Below are 20,766 nucleotides of genomic sequence, written 5' to 3'. Positions count from 1 at the left end.
AGCATACCAGCAGCGTGGACTCCACTCATACCTAGCACCAGAATGGAGTGGCGTGGGGGACAGCCTACCCCCCACATCTTACCCCTCCGACACTGGGCTCACGTGAGCGGCTCAGCCCTGGGATGGAGTGACCGAACACACGCCGCTCAGGACCCAAGATGCAGAACTTACAAGGAACCTGCTGACACTGCTGGCTCTGTGCCGAGTGGCGCCTGGTCCCTGGCACCCGGCTTTGGCCGGGATCCGACGTGCCACAGAACCTCACTTACAGGTGCCGGTAACATTTATTTGGGCTTTCCTGTTCCTTGAACCACACCACTCAGCAACCTCCCAATTTTACATTCGGCTAATCATGGGACAATATACAATGACCAATTAACCTAACAACCAGTACGTCTTTGGGCTGTGGGAGGAAACCACAGAGGTAACTCACGCTTCTTCTTCTTCGGTTGTCCATCAAAATCGATGATAATGTCCACTCCTTTAATGGTGAGATCTTTGATGACTATACAGTCCTATCCTGGACCTACAAGCTCTATTGCAGGTGGGACATGTATATGTGGTAGTGGTGGCAACCATGGCTGCATTTCTCCTGGCTCTCTTCTGCTGTTTTCTGGTTGTTCTTTCCATTTCCAGAATACGAACCCCGTCCCTACACAGCTGTTACCAAGTGGTACGGTCAGCAGCAACATCCTCCAGGTCCTTGGGTCTGATCTTGCACTTCCTTAAAGCATTCTTCATCTGATCCTTATAGCGCTTCTTCGGCCCTCCAGCTGAGCGTCAACCATGATGTAGCTGGCCATATAACACTCTGTGGGGTAGCCGACATGGGGGCATCCTTAACACGTGCCCCAGCCACTGCAGCTGGCGCTGGGAGTTCATGGCCTCAATACTCCTGCAGTTAGAAACCACAGAGGTAACTCATGCAGCCATGGGGAGAAAGTACAAACTACTTACAGACAACATCCTCCAGTGATGAAGGAAGGGAGAGTCATAGCAGCAGAGTACAACAGTCCCTCTATCACCCTCCTCAAACACATCAACCAACGCTCACCATCTATGCAAACCCCTCTGGTCCCTACACCCTTCCCCGTTTCTGTAAACTTCTCCAGCCCCTCCAGCCCTCCCCATTTCTGTAAACCCCACCGTACTCTACACCCCTCCCCACCTCTGTAACCCTGCTCCATCCCCTGCACCTCTCCTTGGCTCTATAACCCCTTCCCGATGTTACATCACTCTCCAGTTACTTTTTCCCAGCAATGCAGAATTGTCCCACTTCCCCTGTACTGCCCCCTGGCCATCTCCTACACTCATTGCCCCACTACTGGATGTCGTTCCTCTAGCCGCGTGGAACCAGATTATGGAAACCTCACCCCTTCCCTCTCTAAATCTGTGACTTTCCTTAAGTCTTCCCTTTAGCTCTGTCTCCACACTGACACAACACTCACCCCACCTCAGCAGTGGAACACTATGGACCACCTCTTAAACCACATGGAATTGCACAGTGGCTTTCCTTATACTAAGGTCTTCTTTTGCATGGTCTTTCTCTCAACTGTCTTGTGTACTTTCCTACGGCCAATCATCTTAATTCCTGTCCCCATTCCCGTTCTGACAGGTCAGTACAGGGTCTCCTCTTCTGCCACGGTGAGGCCACTCTCAGGTTGGAGGAGTGACTCCTCACATTCTGTTTAGGCAGCCTCCAACTTGATAGCATGAATGACGATTTCTACCCCAGGTGTATTTTCCCTCTCCCTGTTCTTCTATTCCCCACTCTCTGGCCTCTGGCCTCTTGCCTCTTATCCTTACCTGCCTATCACCTTCCCCTGCTGCCCATTCTCCTTCCCTTTCTCCCAAGGTCCACTCCCCTCTCCCATCAGATTCCTTCTCTGTCCCTTTGCCTTTTCCACCCAACAACTCCAAGCTTGGTTTCCTGGTATGATTAGGTAGACTCTTGGCCCTACTATACACTTTGTTGTGATTTTGTGCCATACTAGCTACCTGCACTACATTTTCTCTGTAGCTGTTACATTTTGTTCTGCATTGTTACTGCTTTATCTTGTACTACCCCAATGCACTGTTGCAACGAATTAATCTGCATGACAGTATGTAAGATAGGCTTTTCACTGTATCTCAGTACATGTGAATAATAAACCAATTCCAAGTCAAGTTCCTTACTTTTACATTCTAGCCTTCTCAAAATAAATGCAAACATTGCATTTGCATTCCTTTCTACCAACTCAACCTGCAAGTTAACTAGCATTTAGGGGATCCTGCAGGACTTCCAAATCCCTATGCATCTCATTTTCTGATTTTTCTTCCTAATTACAAAATAAACTATGCCTTTATTCCTCTATCAAAGTGTATGAGCATACATTATATTCCATCTGCCACTTTTCTTGTGCTTTACCCAACCTATCTGTCCTCCTGCAGACTCTCTGTTTCCACAACACAGCCTATCTTTGTGACATCTGCAAACTTGTGCACAAAACTATAAATTTTGTCATCCAAATCATTAACATATAATGTGAAGAGAAGTGGTTCCAACACTGACCCTTGCAGAACACCACTGGCAGACAATCAGAAAAGGCCCCCTTTATTCTCACTCTTTGCCTCCTGCCAGGCAGCCACTCTCCTATCCATGCTAGTATCTTTCCTGCAATAACATGGTCTCTTGCCTTGTTTAGCAGCCTTATGTGTGGCATTTTGTCAAAGGCCTTCTGAAAATCCAAGTAAACGGTATTCACCGACTCTCCTTTGTCTGTCCTGCTGATGATTTGCTCAAAGAATTCCAAAGTTTTCAGGCAAGACTTTTCCATGTGACTTAGCTTATTTTATCATGTGCCTCCAAGTATCCTGAAACTTCATCCTTCGTAATAAACACCAACATCTTACCAATGACTATAATTTCTTGTCTTTTGCCTGCCTCCCTCCCTTCTTAAAGAGTGGGGTGATATTAGTGATTTTCCAGTCGTATGGAACTATTCCAGTACCACAACTTCAAAAAATCACTGCTAATCCCTCCACAATCCCTTCAGCTACCTCTTTCAGAACCCTGGGATGCAGGAAACTTAACTACTTTCAGACTTTTCAGCTTCTCCAGCACTTTTTCCTTACGAGTACACTCACATCTGTAAGTATGACATACACGACAAAGTTTTTCACTGTCTCACAGAACAGCACAGTATAGGCCCTTCGGCCCACAGTGTCATCTCTTCCAATACAAATGTACTCTTAAGATCAATCTAAACCTTCCTTTGTACACAGCCCGAAACCCCAATTTTTTTTCTATCATCCATGTGCTTACCTAAAAATCTCTTGAATGTCCCAATGTATCAGCCTGCGGCAGTGCACCTACTACTATCTGTGTAAAAGAACCTACTTCTGAAGTCTCCCCAAACCTTTCTACCACTCAGCTTAAATAGATGTACTGGCTATTGACATCCTGGAGAAAAGGTGCTGGCTTCCCATTCTATCTGTATCTCTCATAGTCTCATATACCTCTATCAATTCACCTCTCATTCTTCTTCACTCCAAAGAGAAGAGAACCTGCTCACTCAACCTGTCCTCATAATGCATGCTCTCTAATCCAGGTAGCATCCTGGTATATCTCCTCTGCAACCTCTCTAAAGCTTTCACATCGTTCCTTTAATGATGTCACCAGAACTGAAAGCAAAACTCTAAGTGCAGTCTAACCAGTTTTACAGAGCTGCAACATTACTGTACCTTGCAGCTCTTGAACTCAGTTCTTTGACTAATGCAGATCAACGCACCATATGTTTTCTTTAACAACCCTATCAACTTGTGCGGCAACTTTGAGGAATCTATGAACTTTGACCCCGGCTAATGAAGGCCATAATAAATCCAATACTGGCCTTGTCTCCCAAGGGTGAATCCCTGCGGTTGGATCCTGGTGTCTAGTAACGGGACACTGCTGCCGTTGAGCTCGGCCTGCCTCACTTACCACCATTTTCCTCATTGTTGGGAAGGTAGTGGTCCACTGCTTGGTCCAGCCTGACCAGGACTTGGACTCCCCCAGCTTCCAGCGCCTGTCCCAGGCTTGAGTTGAGGAATGCAGTGGCCTGTCTGGCCATAAGCTCTTGTACCTCTCCATGGCAGTTGTCGTCCTCTTCATTAGGTCTTTCCGCCCAAGGGAGACCCGCTCCTGTGCATCCTGCAGGCTGAGGCTGATGGATTCTCCAAGGTGTGAGATCACCTGGTGGTGAAGGAGGTTGGAGGTCAGACAAGGTCTCAGACAACGCCCATGGGGGGAGAGAATCCTTTAATGATGAAGGTCAGCCTTTTCAATGGAAATTTGTTATGGCAACAGGGAGGGTGTGGGGCCTGGAGGGGGGTTACAGAGACATGGAAGGGTATAGGGGCTGAAAGGGTTAAATATGGGAGGGGTGTATGGCTGGACCCGGTTACAGAGATGGAGAGGGCTGTAGGTACTGGAGGGGGGTTACAGAAACAGGGACGGGTGTAGGGTTGGAGGGGGGTGATGTGTGAAGGACATGAAATTTGATGAAGTTTAGAATTAGGACATCCCCAGTGGAATAAGGCCATAAGACATAGGAGCAGATTTAGGCCATTGAGTCTTCTCCACTATTCAATCACTGCTGAATCTTTTCCCCCTGCTCAGACCCACTCCCCATCCTTCTCCCTGTAACCTTTGATGTCATGTCTAATCAAGAACCCATCAAGCTCTGCCTTAAATACAGCCAACAGTTTGGCCTCCACATCAGCTTGTGGTAACAAATTCCACAAATTCACCACCCTCTGGCAAAAGAAACTTCTCTACATCTATTTTAAATGAATGCTCCTCTATTCTGAGGCTGTGCCCTCTTGTTCTAGACTCTCCCACCATAGGAAATATCCTTTCCACATTGACTCTGCCTTGGCCTTTCAACATTCAAAAGATTTCAATGAGATCCCCCTTCATCCTTCTGAATTCCAGCTAGCACAGACCCAGAGCTATCAAACGTTCCTCATATGATAACTCTTTCATTTCCAGAATCATCCACGTGAACCTGTTCTGAACCCTCTCCAATGCCAGCACATCTTTTCTTAGATGAGGAGCACAAAACTGCTCACAATACTCAAGGTGAGGCCTCACCAGTGCCTTAGAAAGCCTCAGCATCACATCCTCGCTCTTGTATTCTAGACCTCTTGAAATGAATGCCAACATTGTGTTTGCCTTCCTCACCACTGATTCCACCTGCAAGTTAACCTTTAGGGGGTTCTGCCAAGTTCCTTTGCATCTCAGAAATTTGGATTTTCTCCCTGTTTAGAAAATATTTCTTCTACCAAAGTGAATGACCATGCATTTTCCAACATTGTATTTGATTCTCCACTTTCTTACCCATTCTCTTAATCTGTCTGAGACCATCTGCAGCTTACCTATTTCCTTAAAGAAACGATGCTGACTTTGTCCTATCTTGTCCTGTGCCACCAAGTGCTCCATAACCTCATCCTTAACAATTGACTCTAACATCTTCCCAACCACTGAGGTCAGGATAACTGGTCTATAATTTCCTTTCTGCTGCCTTCCTCCTTTCTCAAAGAGTGGAGTGACACTTGCAATTTTCCAGTCCTCTGGTGCCATGCCAGAGTCCAATGATTTTTGACAGATGATTACCAATGCCTCCACAATCTCTAACGCTACCTCCTTCAGAACACCAACGTGCAGTTCATCTGATCTGAGTGACTAGGTCTTCCAATTTTTATTTTTAGCACCTTCTCCTTTGTAATCGTAACTACACTCACTTCTGATCCTCACACCCTTCAACATCTGGCAAACAGCTAGTGTCTTTGACATGAAAACTGATGTAAAATACTCATTTAGTTAATCAGCCATCTCCTTGTCCCCCGGTTATTATTTCTCCTGTCTCATTTTTAGCTGTCCTATATCCACGCTCATCTCTTTTATATTTTACATACCTTAAAATGCTTTTACTGTAAACTTTGACGTTGTCCGCTGGCTTGCTTTCGTATTTTATCTGTTCCCTCCTTGTGATTCTTTTAGTTTCTCTCTGTAGGTTTTTAAAAGCTTTCCAATCCTCTACCTTCCCGCTAATTTTTAATGGCGACTGAGTGTGGACAAGCGGCGTTGGATGAGTGGACCCTTGTTAGGGGCCTCATCCATCGAAGGGGTTGCGGGCGGTGGGAGGGACTCGCCCACTGGGAGTAGATCCCGGGTATCAGGTTGGTCCGCCACCCCTCCCCCCGCCACCTTGCGAGTTTGCGGAACACCCGGGGAGTCCGCTGGCACATTTACCTCATCGACCGAAAGTTGGAGGATGGGGAACGTCTCTTCCAGTCTGTCCAGTCTGTGGGCTGCGACGTCATTGGCGACGTTAACTGCGGGGACGGGTACGGGAGAGTGGTGGGGTTATAGGTCACATACACCCCTGAGACTTACCTCTGTAGTTCCCATTTAACAACCCCGCTCTGTCACTAAGCGCAACAGGTCCGACGCTAGTTCACGAGGGGTTAAATGGAGAGTTTGTCCTGCCTTCTGCCCGGCAGTTCGGATCGACTTGCCCGCAGCGGTTTCCTCGGCAGCAGGGAGAGTGTAGAGTCCGGAGCAAGGGGAGAGAACTACCGCAGAACCGGACAAACAGAGAGGTTGTCAGAATATCTAGCTCCCGAGCAGGAGTTGGGGGAGTGGCGAGGATCCGGGCGCTCTAACCCCAACCTCAAACAACCGCGGATCGGGTCAATCGGGGTTGCCAGAAATCAGCAGATGAGTGGACGTAATGCAAAGCCAGTCGGCGAAGGGTTAAGGGGTCGATAGGTCAAAGTTGCATTGTGGTGAGAAAGGTTCAGGGGAGGAGTGCTAGCCCCCTGTTCCCCTGTGAACGGTGGGTTAGGGGAGGGAACCAATGTCTTCCCCTTGTCCATGCAACGCGCCGATGGCCTTGACTTTCCACCCATTAGTCTGAATTTACCGCAGCGTATATACGGCCAAGTAAATAAGATCAGCAAAGTGGGGTGGGGGGGGGAGATGTTGGGGGCAGCTCCATAGCTACTATACTACTATACCCCGGGCCCCGGGAGAAAGTTGGTGGGCGATGGGAGCGGGGTGGTGGTTCTGGGGCTGGTGGACTACAGTAATGTACTGGGTACTATCACTTCCGTTACTTGGGAGTAGGGAGTTCAGCTTCGACACCCGTTTGCTGTCTAAGGCCAACAAAACAGCGGTTTGTATAGCTCGGTGACCCTAGGAGCAGGAGGATATCTCGGGATTCAGTTTGGTCACGGTCACGTGTGATAAGCACGAATCTGGTGGGTAAGGGCACTCACACAACGGGAGCCTTATTAGCTCAACTCCGGAACTTTCACCGCCTGGGGCTCGCGTGAAGTTACGACACTGTAGCTTAAAGACTGCGCGCAAGGTTTACACCTGACTCTCACCCGCATTACCACAAGGGAGAGCCCATTCAGCCCATAAAGGCTCCAAATGGCGCATTCCTATTATCCAACACCTCCAACTCTCCTTTAACCCCACCCACACCCTCACCTGCCCTGCAACTCGCCCTTCAGTCTAGCGCAGTAGAGGCCCTTCGTCCCTCAATGTTATGCTGATTCCTTAACCTACGCTAAGATCAATCTAAAGTCTTCCTCCTATATAGACCCCCAAATAAGAACATAGAACATTAGGGCACAATACGAGCCCTTCTAATCTACTCCACGAACGAAGTAACTCTTCCTTTCCACATCGCCCTCCACGTTTCTGTCACTACGCCTGTCTGAGTTTCTTAAATGCCAGTAATGTACCTGCTTCTGTCATCACTCCTGGCAGCACGTTCCACACACCCACCACGCTGGGTAAAAATCTACCTCAATATACTTTTCTACAATCACCTTTTCCCAGATTTCCGTTCTGGGAAGAAGGACTTTCATTTGTAACTCAGAGCCAACTTGTTTATCACGACCAAGGAGTCCATGCAAGTTAGTCCCATGTGCTCTCATTTGCCCCATGTCCCTCAAATCCTTTCCTACCCGTGCAGCCATCCAATTGTCCTTTAAATGTTGTTATTGTACCTGCCCGAAACACTTCCTGCGACAGATCGTTCCATATGAGAGGCATAGACAGACTAGTCAGGCAGCGCCTTTCCCCCAGGGTGGCAGAGGTTAAGGTGAGTGGAGGGAAGTATAAGGCGAATGTCAGAGGTATGTTTTTCTTTTTACGTATAGAGGGTTGGATACATGGAGTGCCTTGCCAGGGCTGGTGGTACAGGCAGGTATATTAGGGCGTTGGTGCTGGTGAAACAACCCGTTTGTACTGTATTTGGCTATGTAATGTGGGAGCGAGGCGGATGAATTAGTCGCCTGGCGCCACGTCGGAGGGAGAAGATATTTACAACTTGTTTGTTCCACTTTACTTAGTGGACAGTGAATGAAGATCATTGTCAAGCATTACAGCGTCAACACACAGGCGCTTCGCCCTGTCCCGAGAGATACAACCCGGGATACTGCTGTCACCTGGCAAAGGCCAGGCACCTCCTTCCGCAGGGTCTTTCTATGGGAGCTGACCAGAATTGCACTCAATATTCCAAATTGGGCCTCACCAACGTCTTATACAACTTCAACTTAATATCCCATCTCCTGTACTCAGTACTTTGATTTATGAAGGCCAATGTTCCAAAAGCTTTCTTTAAGACCCTGTCTATATGTGACGCCTATTTCAGTGAATTTAGTATCTGTATTCCCAGATCCCTTTTTCTCTACCATACTCCTCAGTGCCCTACTGCTCACGGTGTAAGACCTACCCTGGATGGTCTTACCGCCGTGGAACACCTCGCACTTGGCTAAATTAAGTTCCACTTGCCATTTTCAGCCCATTTTCCACTGGTCCAGATCCCGCTGCAAGCTCTGATAATCTTCCTCGCTGTCCACTATACCCCTGATCTCCGTATCATCCAGAAATCTGCTGATCCGGTTAGTCATATTCTCAACCTGATCACCGATATTAATGACAAGCAATAACGGGCCCATTCGTGATCCCTGCGCCCTCCACTAGTCTCAGGACTCCAGCCAGAGAGGCAACCATTTACTATCACCCTCTGGCTCCTCCCACAAAGCCTACGTTTAATCCAATTCACTACCTCATCTTAAATGCCGAGCGACTGAACTTTCTTGACCAACCTCCCATGCCGGATCTGTCAAATGCCTTCATCAATATTTCTGGTAGCTTCCTCGAAAAATTCTACAACATTTGTTTGACATGACTTACCACGCATGAAGCCACGCCGAATATCTCTAAACAGTCCCCGTCCATCGATATACTCGTATACATATGGTCCCTTACAATACTGTCCAATAACTTTCCCACTACTGAGGTCAGGCTCACGGGCCTATAATTTCCTGATTTTTTAAAAGAGAGTCTTTCTTAAACAGTGGAACAACATTAGAAATCCTCCGGTATGTCATCTGTCGCTACGGATGATCGAAATATCTCTGCTATTGTCCCTACAAAGTCCAAGGGAACACTTTGCCAGGCCCTGGGGATTTATCCATCCTAATTTGCCTCAAGACAGCAAACACCTCCTCCTCTGTAGTAGGGTTCATGAAGCCGATACTGCCTTGCGTCCAGAGTAAATACAGATGCAGAAAATAACCTAAGATCTCCCCCATTTCTTTTGACTCCGTGTATATACTGTATTACCATTCTGATCTTCTAGAGGACCAATTTTGTGCCTTGCAAATCCTTTTGCTCTTAAAATATCTATAGAATCCTTTAGGATTCTCCTTCACCTTGTCTACTAGGGCAATCTCCTGCCATCCTTTAGCCCTCTTGATTTCTTTAAGTGTTCTTTTTACATTTCTGAAGCACCTCATTTATTCCTACCTGCCCGCACCAGTTTACACCTTTTTCTTGACCGGGCCCTCAATATCTCTTGAAAATCCAAGGTTCCCGGTACCTGCTATGTTTACCTTTTATTCTGACAGGCAAATACAAATTTTGTACTCTGAAAATTTCCCTTTTGAAGGCCTCCCACTTACCAAGTAAACTTTTACCAGAAAACAACTTGTCCTAATCCACACTTACCAGATCTTTTCTGATGCCATCGAAATTGGCTTTTCTCCTATTTAGAAACTTTAGAGCAATGAGGAAGAGGATAGGTTAGAGGGAGAGGGGAAAGGGGGACAGAAATGGAGGGAGAGGTGTGAGGAGGACTTGTAGAGCGCTCATTTATTCTGGGGCTACGTGAAAGGGACGTGACAGGCGCCACAGATATGCAGCACTTTCTCTGCTACATCGTAAAGAGATTGTACAGACCACCCGCGCCGGGCATTGGTCCTGTACCGTTCCCGAACCCCCGCACCCCGCTCACTTTGAGATTCGAAGCTCTCCAGTACCGGTTGAATGCCCTTGGCCGTCAGGCGCGCCGCCAGCCTGACACTGCCCTCCACCAGGCCACACACGGAACGAGTCAGCCAGAAGCTCCGCTTCATGTCCGAATAGGTGGCCACCGCCAGCTGCGTGCTGGAGCTGACCAGCGGGAGTTCCCCGAAGCGACGGACGACACTGGTCTGGAGGGCGGGGTGGGAATGTGGGAGAGGTAGAGGGGACACATAGAACCTAGGGTTATTAAGAATAACCCACCGACCGCCATCCGCACTCAGCGCTCGGTGTCATCGCATGCTCCGCGCTCCGGCGGGCGCCGGATTTAAAGCGGCTTCCATTACGGCCTCAGGGAAGCTGCTTTTCCCATCACTTCAGCTCCACGTCCTCCTGCTGCCTCTGGTGCCGGCTGATTCTCTCATTCCCATTCCCTCTCCCTCTCCTCACCCTCCAGAATCCACTCCCTCCCGGCATTACACGCGTCGGTGGTACTTATGCCATTTTACGCCCTCCGTCCATCCCTCTGTTTATTTAGAGACCCAGCGTGGTAACTACTAGCCAAACTAGCCCGCGCTGCCCAGTTACACCCATGTGGCCAAATAACTTACTGTCTCGTACACCTTTGGGATGTGTGAGGAAACCGAAGCACCCGGAAGAAACCCACGCGAAAGTACAGACTCCTGACAGACAGCGGCGGGATGTGAACCCGGGTCACTGGCGCTGTAATGGCGTTGCGCTAAACGCCATGCTACCGTGCCGGTCGTCTCCCACCTCTCTAACCTTTCACTTCTACCTCTATCAGTTATCTTTCCCTCTGCCTCTTCCACACTCCACACACTCCTCCCTTCCTCTCGCTCTCCTCACTACCATCCCCACAATACCGCTCCTCCCTCTTTCTCATCTTTCACCGCCCCCTCACTTCCCTCCTCTCCGCCATACCCTTACCGAACGTCTCTGTCCCTCCGCTATTTTCTCTCCCCTCCTTCACTACGCCCTTTCCCACTCCCATCTTTTCTGTCTCTTTTATCCCAACTCTCTCTTCCGTCCCTCTCCTCTGCTTTCATTCCCTTCATCACCATCCCTCCTTCTCGTGCCCCTTATCCACTTCTTCCATCATCTCATCCATATCGGGTTGAGGAACAGTTACTACCCCTCAACCATCAGGCTCTTGAACAAAGGAGATCACATCACTAACTTCACTTGTCCCATCATTGAAATACCCCCACACAATGGATACACTTTCAAGGACTCTTCATCTCAAGTTCTCGATAATTAATGAATCCCAGGGTTGTTTATGGTGACACATGTGTACCTGGATGATAATTTTATTTTTAAATCCATTCCATTCTCCCACTTCTGAAAACTGGCGGTGCTTTATAAATTACTAAACATATATCTTATTGTAATTTATAGTATTTTATGTATTGCACAGAACTGCTGCCGCAAAACAAATTTCATGACAGTGATAATAAACCGCTTCTGATAATGCGAATCCTGAGATTCCCCCTATTCCTCTCCGCCCCTTCCTCCCTCTTGTTTCTGCGCACAACCATTGTTTCACAGACAAAGAGCAAAGGCCACAGTGGACATGTGACAGGTACAGCCTACCCGAGGAGCTCTGTTTGACGATCTCCGCGCCGCCATCCTGATAGCCGCTGTCGGAAACAAGACAGACACCGTCAAATATACTTAATCGGAACCATTTGGGAATTCCAGGAAAGCATGGGTCTAGTTAGCATGTAAAACACCGGAGGAACTCCGCAGGTCAGGCAGCATCTATGGGGGTGGAAATGAACGGTCAATATTTTGGGCCAAACCCCTCTCTATAGATGCTGCCTGACCCGTTGAGTTCCTCCATCAATCAATAAACACAAGAGATTCAGCATCTGCAGAATCTCTTTTGTCGCAGATCTGGTTACTGTCAAAGAGTCCCAAGACGTCTTCTGTGTATTCCTTTCCATAGATGCTGCCCGATCTGCTGAGTTCCTCCAGCATTTTGTGTGTGTGTTACTCTACTCCTGGGACCAGGAGGTGTTGTCATAAAGAAGCACAACAGCACCTTTTCAGTATTTGCGGCAGGTGACCAAAGCCTTTGACAATTTTTATAGGCGCACACTGGATAGTGCCCTCACTAGATACATCACGGCCTGATATGGAAATAACATTGCCCGGGATCGAAAAACAAAACTCTCCAGGAAGTGGTGCATGCTTCCCATTCCATCAAGCCTTCCCTATCATCGAGTACATTCACATGAGCGCTGCTACAGGAAAGCAACATCCATCATAAAGGACTCCCACCATCCAAGCCATGCTCTCTTTCTCATTACCACCATCAGGCAAGAGGTACAGAGCATCAAGGCCCAAACCGTTAGCGTTAGGAACAGTTATTACCCTACAACCATCAGGCCCGCTAACCGGCATGGATGACTTCGATCACCGCTGCTCTGAGCTGATTCTACAACCTATAGACTCACGTTCAAGGATTCTTTACAACTCGCGTTGTGCTCAGTATTTGTATATTTTGTCTTCTCTCGGACATAGTCTGTTAGTCTTTGCCTGTTAATGTACAGTTTGTCATACATTCTATCGTATTTATTTTTTCCCTGTAAATGTCCGCAAGGAAATTCATCTCAATGTAGTATATAACAACACATAGGGACTTTAATAATAAATTTACTTTTTCGAACTTCGAACTACAGCTACATTGATAGTCAGCGCGAACTCGAATGGCCGAAGTGTCAAGTAACGGACCTCTGGGCAATAATGCCCCCGGCTTTTCCCAGGTTCAATACTGGCTTTGGTGAGACGTGAACTCACAACTCCCCTACATTTGCACATTCGCCACACCCCTAACACATTGGATTGGTAGGTTAGTAAAGTGGGGGCATGCTATGTCGGCGGAAGCATGGTGACACTTGTGGGATACTCACCCACCCCAGCACAGTACGAATTGTTTAGATCGTTGACTCAAAAAGCGATTCGTTTCTCTGCATGTTTCGATGTACAGGTGACAAATAAACTAATCTTTAATCTTACAAAAATGTCCGGACCAAGCCGAATCTTAGGAAGGGAAGAATCATTTTTTGGAAGTACTGGGCATGAGGGGCCCTTCTGTACAAGGCGATCGCGTTGGACAGAGAATTCCGCGACCGCTACATCGCGAGGTCACCATTCTCACACACTGGCTTCTCGATCCAAGCGCACATGAAGCGGAAGGATTCCAGGAGAAGGTATCATGGAGTGGGAGAAGTTGTCGGTGACACACAGCGGGAGCGTCTTACCGGCATAGATTTGAAGTGGTGGCCCAGGGGCAGTTATTCTGGAGAGATCCAGCCACGGGGAGACGTGTGCTCAGAATCCGGGACGCGGAACGCAAACGGGAGTATCAACCCTTTAAAAGCCCCACCTACTCATTCACTGGCTCGGCTGCCTGTCCGTCAAGCAGACCCAGACTGGTTCTCTTCAGCACCCACCAGTCACGGGGCGAGGAGAAGAGGCTTGGGAAAACAGACGCCCCCCACCTCACCCCCATCGTCCGGAATTTCTTCAATTCCACGAGGTACTAGTCAGCGTTATGGAGTTCCTACCTTCAGTAGCTGTTCCGAAGAGGGGATGAACTTGCAACCTTTTTTTTTGCTTAGATGGCTGTCGTTTGCTCGTTTGTGATCTTTTTCTCTTGCGCATCAAGCGTTCGTCTTTTATTTTTTATCTTTTTCTTTAATTGAGCTTCTTTCGGGTTGTTTTTGCCTTGTGGCAACCCGTGAGCAAACAAATCTCAAGGTTGTATAATTTATACATTCTTTGGTAATAAATGAATCTTGAGAACCGACCCTTCTGTAAGTCTCCTGAGAACTTACTTAAGCACATTACCCTTTCCAGGACATAGGCTGCCGACACCAGCTCGCCAGATTCCTCTCTTCTGACCCACTTTCAAGTGGTCCCCAAATCACCTTCGAAGATACTTCCTCTATAAGAGGCTGACGACTTTGGAGCTTCTGTAAGCGTTTCCGTAGTACCGTTCTTTTTACGGGAGCCAATCCTGTGCTCAACTCTCCTCCTTCCGCAGCCGGGCTGGACTGTCCATGGCGTAGTTCCCCTGACGAGTAGGGATTAAAATTAGCTGACAGCACTTTGAGAGGAGGGAAATTAGCGCGGGGTTTTCCCAGCTGACGTGCTGCAACTGCACGCGATTGTACTGACACAGTGTATGGAACTCTTCGTCGTCAAGGGTTCCTCTCTTACTTAAAAATACATTATTTCTGTTTTTGCACTATTTAAAATTTAACTTTTAACATACATATATTATCTGTAGTTGATATAATTATGCATTTTTCTAATTATCATGCATTGCATTGTACTGCTATAGCTAAGTTAACAAATTCCACGATATACGCCGGTGATATTACACGTGACTCGGATTCTATCTCAGCGAGATAAAGTTAGACCTGTGTTCTTTGAGGTTTAAAAGACTGAGGGATGATCTTTTTTAAACCTGGAAGATCTCGACAGGAACAGGATAGGGTAGGGGTTATGATTATTCCACTACTGAGAGAGTAGGTTACAATATTTGAGGGGAGGGGTGGGATGATTTTGAACTTTGGAGGCCCTCCGTTGGTCGGGGTCGACCATGAGTGTTGCGTCCCGGCTGTCTATGTGATACGAAAGCCAGGGCAGTACCATTAAGGAGAGCAATCTGTTGCCCATGTAGCAAGCTCCCCATCTCCATGCAGTAGACAGAAACCAAAGGGACGGTAGAGACCAATACAGTATGGCACCATAGTCATAGTCATAGTCATACTTTATTGATCCCTGGGGAAATTGGTTTACGTTACAGTTGCACCATAAATAATAAATAGTAATAGAACCATAAATAGTTAAATAGTAATATGTAAATTATGCCAGTAGTTTATGAAATAAGTCCAGGACCAGCCTATCGGCTCAGGGTGTCTGACCCTCCAAGGAAGGAGTTGTAAAGTTTGATGGCCACAGGCAGGAATGACTTCCTATGACGCTCTGTGCTGCATCTTGGAGGAATGAGTCTCTGGCTGAATGTACTCCTGTGCCCACCCAGTACATTATGTAGTGGATGGGAGACATTGACCAAGATGGCATGCAACTTAGACAGCATCCTCTTTTCAGACACCACCGTGAGAGAGTCCAGTTCAATCCCCACAACATCACACCAGCAGCGCAGTAATTGCTGAACTCAACGTTGGACTTAGGGATCCTTTAGGTCACACTTTGGGGGGGGGGGAGCGGTACTGAGGGAATGTCACATTGTGGACGTTGGATCACAGCCGATTAAGTTTTCAGCCTTTGGGACCTGCTGACCACGACTGGTCCCACCCTGTGACCTACTGACCGTTGGCATCAGACAACTGGGTTTGGGCCTCAGACCCTGCTGGCATTTAACGCAGTTTCCTCAGGATGCCTCCCACCGCCACTAAGATACCACCCAGGAAGGCTCCGCTCCTCGGCTGGGGTAGCCAACCGGCCTAGGGATCTTGCCCAGTCCAGACACAAGGTTTATATGGCTCGTCTCAGTGTGTTGGCCAGACTTCAGTCCCATCTGTCCCTGCATCTCACTGCAAAGCCCCGCTCCCTCACTGACGCGACCACATACAGCCACGCTCCCTGCCAATGCGACTGCGCACTCGCCCGGACAGCCGTGTTCCACCAAGCCTGCGGGTAACTGCCAATCACCGTAAACTAAACACGGCTCTGAGGTAATTAACTGATCCAGCCTGACTGGATAATTGAACTGTCACTCACGGACGCTGGTACATAAGCCACGCCCCTTCCCGAGAGCCTGTGCGGCTTTTAATCGGCGGCGGGAGGCAAAGATGGTGGTTGCGGAGGGCGACGCGCCTGCCTTTGACTGCTCTGTGGCGCAGACGGGCAGCACCCTGAGCTCCAAGCAGCTGCAGCGGTACCGCAAATGCGTGGCCCGGGCTAAGGAGCAGGCGCGGTCGGGTAATCTGCAGGCGGCTCTGGACCTGTTGTCGGAGGCCATGTTGCTGCGGCCGAGTGAGCGGCTGGAGCGGCGGATACGGAAAGTGCGAGAGGCGCTGGAGGCTCAGGCCGACGAGGGTGAGGACGAGGACGAGTGGGTGCCCGTGGAAGGTTGCGAGTTACGCCTCTACCGCCAGCTTTACGAGCGGCTACACCCGCATCAGCGGCGCGGCGTGGCCTTCCTGCATCGTCTGTATGCCGAACAGCGCGGCGGCGGCATCCTGGCGGATGATATGGGCCTGGGCAAGACGATACAGTTACTCGCCTTCCTCTCGGGCATGTTCGACGCCCGCTTGGTGCACGGCGTGCTTATACTGATGCCCGCCTCCCTGCTGGCTAACTGGATGGACGAGTTCGCCAGCTGGACGCCGGGGCTCCGAGTCAAGGGTAAGTCACAGTCATAGTTGTACTTTATTGATCCCGGGGGAAATTGGTTTTCATTACAGTTGCACTATAAATAATTAAATAGTAATAGAACCATAAATAGTAGTATGTAAATTATGCCAGGAAATAAGTCCAGGACCAGCCTATTGGCTCAGGGTGTCTGACCCTCCAAGGGAGGAGTTGTAAAGTTTGATGGCCACAGGCAGGAATGAATTCCTATGACGCTCTGTGTTGCATCTCGGTGGAATGAGTATCTGGCTGAATGTACTCCTGTGCCCACCCAGTACATTATGTAGTGGATGGGAGACATTGTCCAAGATGGCATGCAACTTGGACAGCATCCTCTTTTCAGACACCACCATCAGAGAGTCCAGTTCCATCCCCACAACATCACTGGCCTTGCGAATGAGTTTGTTGATTCTGTTGGTGTCTGCTACCCTCAGCCTGCTGCCCCAGCACACAACAGCAAATGTGATCGCACTGGCCACCACAGACTTGTAGAACATCCTCAGCATCGTCTGGCAGATGTTAAAGGACCTCAGTCTCCTCAGGAAATAGAGAAGGTGGTGTGATGGTCTTCAGGTGGGGAGCGGGCAGGGGTGAGAACTCCAGCAGGCGGACGAGCGTGATCGGGGTGAGGAAGGCTGTGAAAGTTCCTTGAAGTGGGGAGGGGATCTGAGCTCAGAGGTGGGCCTAGGGAAGGGTGAGATGGGATGGAGAAGGCTGAAAGTGTCTGGGAACAGGAAGGGTAGGGTGAGGGGACACAGGGGTTTGAGAAATTTGGGAGATCCTTCACGATTTTCTGCACACCTATAAGAGTGCTCTTAATTTGCTCCAATGAAAAGTACCAACTGTCTCCATAATTCAAGTCCAAACAACATCCTTGTAAGTCTTCTCTGCCCTCTCACCAGTGTAAAGGCACGTTTCCCATAGTGTGGTGACTGAATCTGTGCATGAGTTTCTAAATGTGTTCTCGCCAATGTCTCATATGAGTGCAACATGACACCCAACTTCTATACCCACTTTCCTGACTGATGACCAGTGTGCCAAGAACTCCCTACTGTGCCTTGTGACACCTTTTTCAGGGAACTATGCATCTCTACCCCTAGGCTAGTAGGTCCCTGCTATTTACTGTGAAAGTCCTGCCCTCGTTTATCTTCCCACACTTATCTCAGCTCAACTCATCTAAATCCTGAAAAACTAAAAAAAAACACCATCGATTGAAGATTGGTTGACTGGCAGAAGGCACAGAGTAGGAATAAAAGGGACCTTTTCTGGTTGGTTGCCAGTGACTAGTGGTTTGTCGCAGGGTCAGTGTTGGGACAGATTCTTTTTGCATTGTATGTCAATGATTTGATGATGGAAGTGATGTCTTTGTGGTCAAGTCTGTGGATGATCCGACGATAGGTGGGAGGGCAGGTAGTGTTGAGGAAGCAAAGTTTCTGCAGAAGGACTTAAACAGATGAGAAGAATAGTCAAAGATGGATGATGGAATATTGTGTGAGGAAATGTATGGTCATGCACATTGGTAGAAGGAATAAAGGTGTAGATTATTTTTGAAGTGGGGAAAAAAATGGTACAAGGGGACTTGGGAGTCCTTGTGCAGGATTCCCTAAAAGTTAACTTGCAGGTTGAGTTGGTGGTAAGGAGGCAAATGCAATGTTAGCATTCATTTTGAGAGGACTAGAGAGGATGTAATGCTGAGGCTTTATAAGGTATTGGTCAAGCAGAACTTGGGAGTATTGGGCTGAAAAATCCTCAATACTTTTCTGAGAAAAGCTTTGCTGGTGTTGGAGACTGCCCAGAGGAGGCTCTTGAGAATGTTCCTGGGAATGGAAGTGTTGACTGATGTATGAGGAGCATTTGATGTCTCTGGTCTAAGCTTGGAAGAATGAGGAAGATCTTATTGAAACCTACTGAATGTTGAAAAGCCCAGAAAGTGGATATGGAGAGGATGTTTCCTATGGTGGATGAGTCTAGGGCCAGAGGGCTCAGCCTCAGAATAGAAGGATGTCCCTTGAGAACAAAGATGAGGAGGAATTTCTTTAGCCAGAGGGGTTGGTGAATCTGTGAAATTCATTGCCACAGGTGGCTGTGGAGGCAAAGCCATTGGATATATTTAAATGCAAACATGAGGAAATCTGCAGTTGCTGGAAATTCAAGCAACACACATAAAAATTTCTGGTGTGACGAAGGGTCTCGGCTCAAAACCTCAATTGTACCTCTTCCTATAGATGCTGCCTGGCCTGCTGCGTTCACCAGAAATTTTTGTGTGTGTTGCTTCGATATATTTAAAGCCAGGGTTGATAGATATTTGATTATTAAGGTGTCAAAGATTATGGGGAGAAGGCAGGAGAATGGGGTTGAGAGAGGAGGAATAAATTAACAATGATGGCATGGCAGAGTAGAATCAATGGCCTGAATTGTCAACGGTGATCAACCGGATGTAATGAAAAAGTACCACAGTTGATTCTTTTCCACCTTTATTAGTAGCAAGCTGTGAGAGAGAACTTTCCTTCTGCACTCAGTTATCCATGGAAGTCTCTCTGCCTAAGCACAGAGATTTTTTAATCCATCTTTGTCATGTATGCAGAAAACAAAATTTTGCTACCCCAATTGTCCAATTCTCAACAACAGTGATAGTCCGAGACAAAGGCCACTTAATCACCTAAAACAGAGATAATCATACTTGACAAAGAAAAGCAGAGGTAAACAGAGTATAATTGCTTCCTGCATGTGAGACAAGGAAGCTTAGCATCTAATTTCTTGCATGTCAGCAGGACAAATTGATCCTTTAACATCTCAATGCAAAAGAATAATCAGATCAATAGACATTCCAGCTACTCAAATAGAGCAAAACTTAGGTCCACACTACACCGGATAATTTTGAAAACTAAGCTTTTTCTCTTCGTTTTGACCCTCTGTCCACATTGAAACGGCATTTTCATCCTCCGAAAATGGAGCTTTTCTAAAACACTCTCCAGAATGTGTAAATTTGAAAATGGTTGTTGCGTGTTGTAGTGTGGACAGGGTAAACGGAGCGATTTAAAAACGCTGTCATGACAACACCAGAACAACAATGCTTTTTCTGCTTCTGCTTGGTACTGCGCAAGCACTGCCGTACGGCTGTTATAACACGCAGTCGGTGTGAACAGCGTGAGAGTTAAATTGTAAAGTGAGCTTTTTTGACTATTTAAAAATGCTGTCATGACGTGCCGGAACAGATGGCAACAGCGCGGCATTTCATTATTGAACACAACCCCCTACACAACCTAACAATTTCAGAACAGACAGCAACGAGACTGAAGCCAGAAGAGTTAGAAATGTACTCACCAAATACTTTGACCCATAGCTTACTGAATAAATAACTATACTCACTTTACCCAGTTTTCTGTCCTTGCTTGTATGAAGGTGGTTTACCTATTTATGCAAGTACTTTGACAATAGATGTGTAACAGCCTAATGTAACATTGTATGGAAATACAAGATAACACTAATGCAGACATGTTTTATACATTTAACAAGGTGCTTTATTAATGCAACAGAGTTAGTCAGTTTTTCAATGTTCGTCGTCAGCCGAGTCATACTGTCGGTGAACTTCCTGTCGATTGCCTCCATACGCTCCAGTATTTGTGTTTTAGTTTTAAGTCCTCCTGCGTGAGAGCCAACAGCAATTTCTTTGAAGTTTTTCTAGTCGATAACTGGACAAATGCTCACCAAGTGTACTGTTTCCTCTTCACTTGTTTTCTGTGCCCTGCGCATGCCCAGTAGGAGGAGATTTGCCCAAATATCCGTTCTAATGTGGATGGAGATATTTTGAAAAACGCTTGGTGTGGACGCCTGTTGTTTTTACTCAAAACTGGCGTTTTCAAAATTATCTACGTCCACACTACGCTGGATCATTTTGAAAACGAAGCTTTTTCTCTTCGTTTTGACCCTCTGTCCACATTGAAATGGTGTTTTCATCCCCTGAAAACGGAGAGCTTTTCTAAAACACTCCCCAGAGTGTGTAAATTTGAAAA

The 20,766-nt window shown here is 47.5% G+C and overlaps 1 protein-coding gene across 1 annotated transcript in view; it reads left to right on the top strand.

The window, feature by feature from the left end:
- The first annotated feature begins 16,183 nt into the window (after nucleotides 1-16,183).
- ercc6l (excision repair cross-complementation group 6-like) overlaps nucleotides 16,184-20,766 on the top strand; it is a 31,766-nt gene continuing 27,183 nt past the window's right edge. The window contains exon 1 of the mRNA XM_063041653.1: nucleotides 16,184-16,747. Coding sequence (XP_062897723.1) covers nucleotides 16,192-16,747 — 556 coding nt within the window. The 5' untranslated portion in view covers nucleotides 16,184-16,191. The remainder of the gene's footprint in view (nucleotides 16,748-20,766) is intronic.

Source organism: Mobula hypostoma, chromosome 2 (assembly GCF_963921235.1).
Source record: "Mobula hypostoma chromosome 2, sMobHyp1.1, whole genome shotgun sequence".
NCBI classification, from domain to species: domain Eukaryota; kingdom Metazoa; phylum Chordata; class Chondrichthyes; order Myliobatiformes; family Myliobatidae; genus Mobula; species Mobula hypostoma.
The sequence above is the reverse complement of the archived record's forward strand: the minus strand, read 5'-3'. Positions and strand labels throughout refer to the sequence as shown.